Genomic DNA, 10,654 nt, shown 5'->3' with positions numbered 1-10,654 from the left:
GCAGAACCAACTGTACAAGTTGTCCTCTGACCTCTAAACACACACGTTCCAAGACACGCGCATGTCTAGACATAAGCACACACAGTAGAGTTGGTTTTATTTAAGATTCTATTTTTATTCATAGGAGTGTTTGTATAAGAAACTGCCCTGGAAGGTAGCTAGCTCAGCGGATAGAGTGCTTGTTTAACAGGCAAGGCCCGAGTTCAATCTTTAGCACCACAGAATACCAGGCACAATCCCAGTACTGGGAATAGAGGCAGAAGGATCAGGAGTTCAAGGCCAGCCTTAGCTTTGTGAGACCTCAAAAACAGACAAACAAAAACCAAAAAACCCTGAAGGGGTGGTTGGGGAAAATTAGATGACACAGTGAATCAAAGGTCAGCACAAGATATATGACATCTTGTCTCAAAAACCAACAAAACCAACGAAAACCCAGCTGTAATTCTCTATGCCTGTGGGAGAAGGGACTGAAGGAGAACTCCCAAACTCAGGAAGCTTGTGAGTGACTTCCATTTGTCTGAGGAAGATCAGAGTCTTAACAGCCCTGTCCAGTCAAACATCCCACATTACTAACAAATTCCACTCCTCTGCTGACAAGTCAAACTGGAATGTAAGAAAAGGCAACACGTTATTTGACCCTGAATGCAGAGAATAAATACTTTATTAACTGATTACAGTTGAAAGTCATGAACAAAAAGGAGTATATTAAGGCAGAGCCATATATATACATACATATATATAGATATATATATGTGTATAAACAACTGCAAAGCCGGTTCTCTCTCCACGTTCACAACCTCTGCATCGGTCGCCCTCAGGCGGTGTGCTTTCTTTCTCTTGATTAAAGGAGCCTCTTGGCCACTGGTTCTGGTCCATTTGATGGTGGCTCATGGGTCACGGAGTGCGCGACTGTGAGTTTCTCAGCACATCGCAGGCGTCACCACACAGCTGTTGGTTGGTGTGCGAAATCTGACAACTGACCAGTCTTCTTCAGAAAAACATGGTATCTTTAAAAGTGATTGGAATAGTCTTACCTGAAAAAAGTGTAGACTTCTGAGTCAATCAACTGCCAAAATTACATATTTTCTGCCCGTCCCTAATGTCCCTGTCTGGCTTATGCCGCCTAGGGGACAGGATCACCTAGTTCTACTACAGTCTTAGACAGTTTGAGGTTTTTTTTTTTTAAATCAAAATTTCTTTCTTTTGCAGAATGGCAATGCAAACAGTTATTCTACATAATGTAAAACTGCCTTTCTTCTTTGTAGCTTCTCTTTTAAAAATGGGCAGCCACAAAAAAAAAAAAAAAAAAAAAAAAAGGACATAAGCTTTGTGTGTAAAAGCTTCCGGTCCCGCCCCATCATAATTCCAACTGGGAAGGAGAGGGCAGAGACAAGCTGTCGTCACCCGGAAGAACGAACAAACAGCTTTGTTTGGTGTTTCAGGAGGCTTCTCCTTCCGTAGGAGATGGAGGTGTTGTAGGAGAAACAGAAGCAGGTTTCCGTGTGATTCTGTCGAGCTCGGCATGAACATCTGAGAGCACAGGTTTCTGGCCTACAGTGCATTTCAAGAAGAAAGAACAAAAGTTAGAGTCCTCCCCGGAGCACTGACCAATGCTTTCACTGACTATGCTTCCTACTAAGACACAGTGCTCCCTAGAGCACTGGCCACTGTTTTCACTGACAATAGACTCATACTGAGCCTATGGTGGATCAGGCAGAGGACTGCTGAGCTCAAGGTCGAGTAGGCTACATATTAGGAGCCTGTCTTGGGAGTTGGGAGTGTCAAGTGAAAACAGCAGCCACACAGGGCAGCCCATGCCCACAATCCCAGCACCCAGGAGTCTGAGAGAGGTAGGCTACCATTAAGACCAGCTAACGGGGGTTGGGGATTTAGCTCAGCGGAAGAGCGCTTGCCTAGGGAGCGCAAGGCCCTGGGTTCAGTCCCCAGCTCCGGGAAAAAAAGAAAAAAAAAAAAAAAAACCACAGCTAACCTGGGCTACATCCTGAGTTTGAGGCCCTATCTCAAAAATAAAACAAAACAAACAAACAAAAACAAACCAACAATAAAAAACTTTATGTAGCCTACTGAATTATATAAACATCCTTAAAAATACAGGTCCTTGGGGGCTGGAGAGATGCATCTGTTAAAGCACTCGCTCTTCCAGAGGTCCTGAGTTCAATTCCCAGCAACCACATGGTGGCTCACAACCATCTGTAATGGGATCTGATGCCCTCTTCTGGTGTGTCTGAAGACAGCGAAAGTGTACCCATACATAAAATAAATAAATCTTAAAAAACAACAAACAAACGAACAAAAAGCAGGCCCTTGTTTTGAACTGAGGGCAGGGCAGGGTACCTGTTCCTTACCCTCACACGTGGGTTTTGCTCTATCTTAGGGCATAGGGCAGTGAGCAATCAACAGCGAACAGCAGACCTGTGATCTGGAAGGAGACAGGGCAGCTGCCTCCAAATGAGCAGAGGACGGAGGACAGGAGACCCAGGGCCCTCTGATCTGATAAGGAGCAACAAGAGCCAACTCCCTGAAACTCTGGTCATTCTCCAATCTTTAAATGCAGGGGCTGGGGGTTGGGCATTTAGCTCAGTGGTAGAGCGCTTGCCTAGCAAGCACAAGGCCCTGGGTTCAGTCCCCAGCTCTGAAAAAAAGAAAAGAAAAAAAAAAAAAAATGCAGGGGCTGGTGTGATGGTAGCAGGTAAAGGCACTTGCTGCCAAGTCTGATGACCTGAGTTTGATCCCTGGAACCCACACGGTAGAAGAAAACTGACCTCCCCACAGAAGTTAATATACAATGTGACCCAGGAACTCTAACATCAAATACTGCTCCAACTAATTAAAAAAAAAAAAAAAAGAAAAGAAAAAGATACAAGGCAGGCAGTGGTAGTAAATGCCCATGAATTCAAAGCCAGCCTGGTATACAGAGCTAGGTTCAGGACAGCCAGAGAAAAATATAAATTAAAACAAGCCAAATAAAATGTGGTGTGTCCACACAATGGTGTATTATTGAGCCGTGATAGAAAGCAGCTCTGTTACAGGTTAGTACATGAAGGAACCTCAGAAACAGAAGAAGACACTCGGCTAAGACTGGAGTTACATCTGAATGCCCAGCCTGGCTGACCCAGAGAGAAGGCAGGTTAGTGGCCCAGAGACTGGGAGACACGGAAAGTCTGAGTCTGAGTCTGAACCCAATCTGAAATCAGATCCTCTGACAGTTTCTAAAGGCACATGTGACTCCGTCATGCTCGGCAAGGTTACGTGCTGACCACAGGCCCTGGTCGGGCAGTTCTACCTGACTTCTTGGCGGATGGTGGCAAACTCGTGCTTGCACCTGCAGCCCCTCCTCCAGGACTGCCCCCGACCCCGGGGCCTCCAGGAGAGCCAGTCTTTTTACTCAACAGACTGTTGAAGAAATTTGCCAGGACCCCTTCGCTGGTTGCTCCAGCTACAAAACAAACAAACAAAAAGCTTTTTAGAACAAAGATCCCATTTTTCTAATAAGTTATTGTAAACTACTCACACTTTCATCAACTCCTACACAAAGCATTCACAAGGACGGTTTTTATTCTTGTGTATTAGTGTTGGGCATGTGTGTGACGTGTGTGAGCGTGTGGGTGGGAGTGAGGTGGCACCGCCCTGCACGTGTGGAGTCAGCAGACACTATGGCGTTGGTTCTCTCCTCCCACCTCTGTGTGTCTGGGACTGAGCTCAGGTTATCAGCTGGATGACAAGTACCTTTACCAGCTAAACCACTCGCTAACCTAGACTGACTACCAAAATTATGTTGTCCAGTGGGCTCTCACAGGTGACTGCTGAGAGCTCTCACCATGAGCTGTGATGTACTGTGATGTTGTGGTATTTACAGCCTGATTGGGAGCTCCGATCTACAAAGCAAAGCTCACAAAGGATGGTGCAGGAAAGGGACCGTTTAGGTGGGTTGCAGACAAGTGTGCTCATTGGAAAATACACTGCACCGCTTCCCCAATGGACAGGGCTCTACCTTTCATGTTGGGATCAATTTTTTTGGATCCTGCAGGGATGGGGGACACGCTGGCAACATTGGATGACACGGATCTGTTTGGTGTTCGAGGAGAGCCTCCAGGGACTCTTGGTGATGCATCCTAGGTAAAAATGGGAAAAGCAAGAATATTAAAACTTAAAACCTCCATAACAGTAAAATACTCAGCTACCGTCCCCACCTAAGCTAATGGGCTTTCCCCTACTCACTGACACGTGTTACACGTCTGCCCTCAGGTTAGAGAACCCACAGGCCCATCACATTAGACACCAGTCACGGCACTGGTGGGAAAGGAGTGAGACACTGGATAATGAGGGGCTCTGAGCACAAGCCTGGGAGCCAGAGCGCCTGCAGCCACCAATCTCAGGCAAGTGTGTCCTCCCAAGTCCCACTACCCAGCTGCAGCACGGAGCTATCATGTAACTGCACTCCTCTGTAAGATGTCCTGGCAGTTTGTGAAAGTACACACACACACACACACACACACACACACACACACACACACACGCACACACACGCACGCACACACGCACACACACGCACGCACACACGCACACACGCACACACGCACGCACTCGGCTTGTTATAAAACACACACTGAGAAGATCTTTATCTGATTTCAATGTTCTAAAAAGGAGTGCAGACTCTTTGCAGTTTTCTTTTTTTTTTTTTTTCTTTGCAGTTTTCTTTTTTTTTTGGAGCTGGGGACCGAACCCAGGGCCTTGCGCTTCCTAGGTAAGCGCTCTACCACTGAGCTAAATCCCCAGCCCAGTGCAGACTCTCTAAAACACCTCACAATTCCTGATAACCGATTGAATGAATCTTATCCTGAAGCATGCCTCTATGTCTGTGTGGGTATGTGCATGTGTGCATGTGTGCATGCGTATGTGTCTGTGAACATGTGTGTGTTTGTGTGTGCATGCATGTGTATGAGAGAGAGAGAGAGAGATTAAGTGAGAGAGAGAGAGAGAGAGAGAGACTCAGAGAACTGCAACAGCATGTATTGAACATTAATAGATGGTCAAAGTCTATTTAATACTGACCACAGGCCTTCCAGCAGCAGTTGGAGGTTGCTTTGCTAAAAGAGACTGGGGAAAAAAAAGAATTATAGTTTAGACATTCATAGTCTACATTACCGTCTTTTTAAAGAAAATATATACAGCTTAACTTTTTCTTTTCCAAGAAAGCAGTTAGGAGCACTGGTTGCTCCCCCAGAGGACCTGGGTTCGATTCCCAGCATCCATATGGCAGGTAGCTGACAACCATGTAAACTCCAGTTGCAGGAGATTCCTCTTCTAGACCCGCCTTGGGCACCAGGCACACACATGGTACACATACACATATGCAGGCTAAACCCTCATATACAAAATATAATAAATCTAAAATATAATTGATTTAATTTTTTTTTCTTTTTTCTTTTTTCTTTTTTTTTTTTTTTTCCCAGAGCTGGGGACCGAATCCAGGGCCTTCTACCACTGTGCTAGATCCCCAACCCCAATTGATTTAATTTTTAAGAGATTAAAAGCCATCTGTGGCAAGATGGTTAAAGGTGTAGAGACAGACAGTTGTCATCTTTCCTGGTGATCTGAGTTCAATCCCCAGGAGGACCAACCCTCAAAAGTGTCTTCTGACAATACAGGAGCTGTGGTGTACATGCATGCAGGAGCTGTGGTGTACATGCATACAGGAGCTGTGGTGTACATGCATGCAGGAGCTGTGGTGTACATGCATGCAAGAGCTGTGGTGTACATGCATGCAAGAGCTGTGGTGTACATGCATGCAAGAGCTGTGGTGTACATGCATGCAGGAGCTGTGGTGTACATGCATACTTCACCCCATCTCAAACACATGAAGCAGATACATAGCGTAATAAAAATCTAAGTATAAGATAGCTATATAAATGTACCTAGGGTTGAGGGCAAACGAAAGCATCTACGAATACTGAATTCCACTGAGACTACCTCTAATGTAGCTTCATACCTGTAGCTTCATAAGAAACACTTGGTCATCTTCTGCCATAATCTCCTTCTCATGCACAAACTGGAAGGAGTAGGAAGAATGCTGTGAGTAGCTGAACATATTTTGCTAACACCTCTAGTAACTGACAGTACGGCTTAGACTAACGAAAGACGGTTCAATCGAGAACTTGAACTTTACTGCTACATACATAAGTGACGCCCTTGTTAGCTTTACATTGAAAGCTACTCATGGTCACTCTATTGAAAGCTCCACCCTAGAGCCACAGGACTTTCAGCCATGCCTATTTAATTTGGGGTCCAGCAATGGGGTGTTCTAAGTGAGTCAGGAATATCTCAATGCATGAATGCCACTTATCCCTGATTTCCCTGAAATAAAAAAAAGTTCTTCTATGGCTTCCTAAGAAGAAACTGCAAGTGTTACACATGTGATCGGTTTACTTCCCCTACAGGGGCTGTGAGCCTTTCAAAGGTTAAGTCACATTGCATCACTCCTTTGTTCAAATTCTGCAAGTGTCCATCTCACTGCAGCCTAGATAAAGCCCCCAGGGTCTTAACTCAGCCTCTCCCCTCCAGTGCCTGCCAGCCTCTCAGCTCTTCTCAGTGTCTGTCTTCTGTGGACTTTCCTTCAGTGGAGTACATACACTTTCAGATCCGTCACCTTCACAACAGTCCCTTCTTTTTGTATGGTATGGGGATGAAATGTGGGACCTCAGACACTACAAGAGCTTTTACCCCTGAGTTGTAGCCTGGCTCTGATACTCTCCCTTCCTTTCAGAGTGGCTATCCTAAAAAAGCTGCCCTCAGGCCCAGCCTCCTTAGTCCACTCCATATCCTGCTTATTTCCACAGCTGAGAACTCCTTACCACTTGCTGGATGACCTACGCAATGGAGCTCATGTTACTGTTTTAAGATAGGATCTCACTCTGCAGTCCAGGCTGGCTTGGAACTCATTATAGATCAGCCTAGCCTCAAACATGTGGCAAGCCTCCCAGCTGTGCTTCCCAAGAGCTGGGGTTACGGGCGCCTACCAGCGGGCCCAGCTACAGGTCAGCTTATTACTGTACACATAGCCTCCTCCTTCCTATGGCATTTTGTACCTAAACAGTAGCTAAGTGCAATGACTGGAAGAAAAGGACACTGTAAAGCTTAGTCTTGGCACTGAAGAGATGGCTCAGCGGTTAAGAATGTGCGCTGATGTTGCAAAGGACCTGATTTTGGTTTCCAACACCAACATTGTGTAGCTCACAGCTCACTGTAAGTCCAGCTCCAGGGGATCCAATGCCCTCTCCTGACCTCTAGAGGCAACTGTGCTCCTGCACATACACCAACACCAACTCACATGCCTACACAAATAGAGGGGACGTTTCTGTATGGTTTCCTCCTTTTGAAGTGTGTATTTCTTTTAAGAGCTATCCAAACCAAACCAGCATGCTGATGCACTTTTCACTGAGCTCGCTTTCCCACCACTAACAACCCACACACAGGAAATGGACACCTACGGTGAGAGCGCTTCAACTCAATAAGGTTCATGGTACAGACTACATCAGGAGCATTCTTTCCTAAAGTGCTGGGCTAAGTCTCTGAGGAGGATTACATGTAAATACTCATCTTTGTCACTTTCAGAAACAGCTCTATCTGTATTTATCTACTGAACGTTATGTATATACAGCTTAACACAAAGTCATGATGCACACATTAGTCATAAAACCTGAGTCAAGACTAAAGCAAAATGAGAACGTTTAGATAGCTATGGCCAATACAGGTGACCAGTGACGATGGCCACGATCCACAGTAACGCTCAATGGTAGAAAGGAGAGAATCCTTGCAGTAATGCTTTCGTGGCTCTGGGAAGAGCTGTAGTCTCTGAAGTCCACAGCTTCCATCTACTCTAACTGCTCAAGATCTCCATGCCAAGTTGTGGTTTCCAAAGTGTGTAGAAATGGATTCAGTGCCAGCGTCTGCAAAGGTAAATAAATGTACGAGGCACAACACTAGGCAACTGGGTAGCGCCTGCCTGACATTTGTGGGACAGATACCTGCATAAACCACTAAACAACTCCTCTGACAGCAAAGAGAATGTCTTCTCCCTGTGCCCTCAACATCAGACTGCCCTCCTCTCAGCTTCAGTCTAGATATCAAGGCCATTTTAAGACTTACCTTTCGGACAGGAGGTTTGGTTATGATGTCTTCAAAATTATCTTCTATTTTCAAAGTTTGAAAATTTTCATGTAATATTCCTATTTTCTTATCATTATCCCACCCTGCTGGACTGGAGAGAAAAGCACATGAAACTATCAGCCATTTACGCATCACTCTTTCATTTACCCCTAGATCATTTTTGGAGAGTCTCGGGAGCACAGCACTAGGGACGGAGCCTAGGGCTCTGTGTATGCAGAGGGGTGCTACCCACTGAGCTACAGCCCCAGGGATCCAAGGCAGGACTTCATGCATGCTAGAAAAGCATTCTACCAGCCCTCCCAGGAGGAATGTAAGACCAAGTCCACATTCTGTATTTGGTCATCATTTACTGTAACAACTGAGCTACAAACCATCCCCTGACCCAGGCTCCAGTCCCTGGCAGACACTGAGCACCAGTGCAGGATAACTGCGCTTTGAGTGCACTTACATGAACACTGCGTCCTTTTCCACCACCACTGCAGGGATCTTGTAGGGGAACCCGTACAGCTTCTGGACGATGTATTTATAAACTAAATCTATGTTCTTGTTCTCTTTGACAGACGTGTAAATCAGCGCTGCACCGTCTAACCAGCTCATTAAGGAGAACAGTATGCACTTCATGAAGGCACCATAACACATTTCAGGGGAACATGCGTATACACACATGGCAGTGCTTAGGGGGAATGTCCTGGGTGTCTAATGTGCTGATACAGTTAGCAAGAAGTTCTGAGGTACCCAGCATTCAGGAAGGAGAAGCAGGATGATCACAAGTTCTAAGTCATCTTCAGCTAGTCAGAAAGTTTGAGGCTAGTCTGGTACATGCGACCCTGTCTCAAAAAAAGAATTTCGGCCAGGCAATGGTGGCATGTGCCTTTAATCGCAGCATGTGGAAGGCAGAGACAGATGGATCTCTGAGTTTGAGACCAGCCTAGTCTTCAGAGCAAGTTCCAGGACAGCCAGAGCCACACAGGAAACCTGGTCTTGAAAAGCCAAATAACAGTAATTTAGAAAGAGTCTCCTGTGTCGGTTTGTAAGGGTTTGGCTTATAGGCTGTGCCCTGCAGAAAGCCCATCTCCAGTGACACACGTCCTCTAACAGGCCACACCATCTAACTGTCCTGCAGCACCACAGCCAACGGGGACCAAGGATCAAACACAGGAGCCTGTGCAGGGCACCTTCATTCCAACTCCCACAGCCCGATAATCACTTTTCTTAAACACACTTCTTTAAACATTTTATTTATTTATTATGTATGTATCGTACAGCTTTCTGCCTGCATGTATGCCTGCAGGCCAGAAGAGGGCACCAGACCTGACTATAGATGGTTGTGAGCCACCATGTGGGTGCTGGGAATTGAACTCAGGACCTCTGGAAGAGCGGACAGTGCTCTTAACCACTGAGCCATCTCTCCAGCCCAAGCACAATTCTTTGAACACAGCAAAGTAATAGTAATATTTAAATACTTGCCATCACACTATAACAGAGCAGGCCAGACCTTGCCATCACACTGTAACAGAGCAGGCCAGACCTATTACTTGTACCCCTCTTCCCAATCTTCCGACCCATCCCTAAGTGTGCTACTATAAACAAAAAGAGGCTTCTTCTTCAGCTCATATAAACTGACTTTCAGAAAAGCAAGGTCTGTTTAAAAAATGGTAGCTGTGGGGTTGGGAATTTGGCTCAGTGGTAGAGCGCTTGCCTAGGAAGCGCAAGGTCCTGGGTTCGGTCCCCAGCCCCGAAAAAAAGAAAAAAAAAATGGTAGCTGCTGACCCAGATGGTTTTGAAAAGGGAGATGTCCACTCTGAAAAGGTCCTACCCAGAGCTGAGTGTAGAGGTGCAGCCTAGAATCCCAATACTTGCAGGCTGAAGCAAGAGGCTCTGGGCTAAGCTAAGCTACACAGTCTGTCTCAAAAGAAAACACATAGCAGTACTCCAGAGAAAAGCCAGCCAGCTCCATTCAGCCTGTGGTTTCATGCCCGTCCTCTCCCTAGATGCCTTGTATGTCCCAGAAAAGCCCTGTGTACCTCTGAGCCCTTCTCCCAGATGAAGATCTGAGAGAGGATCCCTTCAGAACTGGCCCTGACCAAATCTGTTTTTTCCCACTTATCCACACTCCACCTCCAAACAGAGCAGAGAGAGAACAGAACAAACCTACGATTCTAGTAACAACACTTCAGAATGCCACATGTGAGTGACCTGACACTCAAGGAAAGGTGGAATAATGCTCACAGAATTTCTGTAAGTCCATCATAATTGTTTTTTGCTTAGTAGGGCACTCTGTTGAAGGATACACTGTAAACAGAACTTGCGGATGTGTGACTGGATAAAATCGAAGTGTTCATCTCTATAGTCATGTTCTTTCTCCAAGACACTAATGGCATCACACTGTGGAGATAAAGCAATCATCAGACGGCATTACAGCAACTTTAAACACCGCAGTCCAACAGGTCAATGTAAACAATCAAAC

At 45.8% G+C, this 10,654-nt stretch overlaps 1 protein-coding gene across 4 annotated transcripts in view; it reads right to left on the bottom strand.

Annotated features, from left to right (window-relative positions):
* Nucleotides 1-631: 631 nt before the first annotated feature.
* Dync1li1 (dynein cytoplasmic 1 light intermediate chain 1) overlaps nucleotides 632-10,654 on the bottom strand; it is a 34,664-nt gene continuing 24,641 nt past the window's right edge. Inside the window, exons 6-13 of one of the 4 annotated variants that reach the window (XR_015626378.1) lie at nucleotides 10,479-10,572; nucleotides 8,636-8,771; nucleotides 8,167-8,278; nucleotides 6,011-7,967; nucleotides 5,074-5,118; nucleotides 4,013-4,133; nucleotides 3,305-3,457; nucleotides 632-1,551 (exon numbers count right to left, since the gene is read on the bottom strand). Coding sequence is in view for 3 of the 4 variants with exons in the window: in NM_001429261.1 (NP_001416190.1) it covers nucleotides 1,401-1,546; nucleotides 3,305-3,457; nucleotides 4,013-4,133; nucleotides 5,074-5,118; nucleotides 6,011-6,070; nucleotides 8,167-8,278; nucleotides 8,636-8,771; nucleotides 10,479-10,572 (867 nt within the window). In the remaining variant the exon portion in view is untranslated. 4 annotated transcript variants of the gene reach the window in all.

This window comes from Rattus norvegicus, chromosome 8 (assembly GCF_021556685.1).
Source record: "Rattus norvegicus strain SHRSP/BbbUtx chromosome 8, alternate assembly SHRSP_T2T, whole genome shotgun sequence".
Classification (NCBI taxonomy): Eukaryota; Metazoa; Chordata; class Mammalia; order Rodentia; family Muridae; genus Rattus; species Rattus norvegicus.
This window is presented reverse-complemented; position numbering and strand designations above follow the sequence as displayed.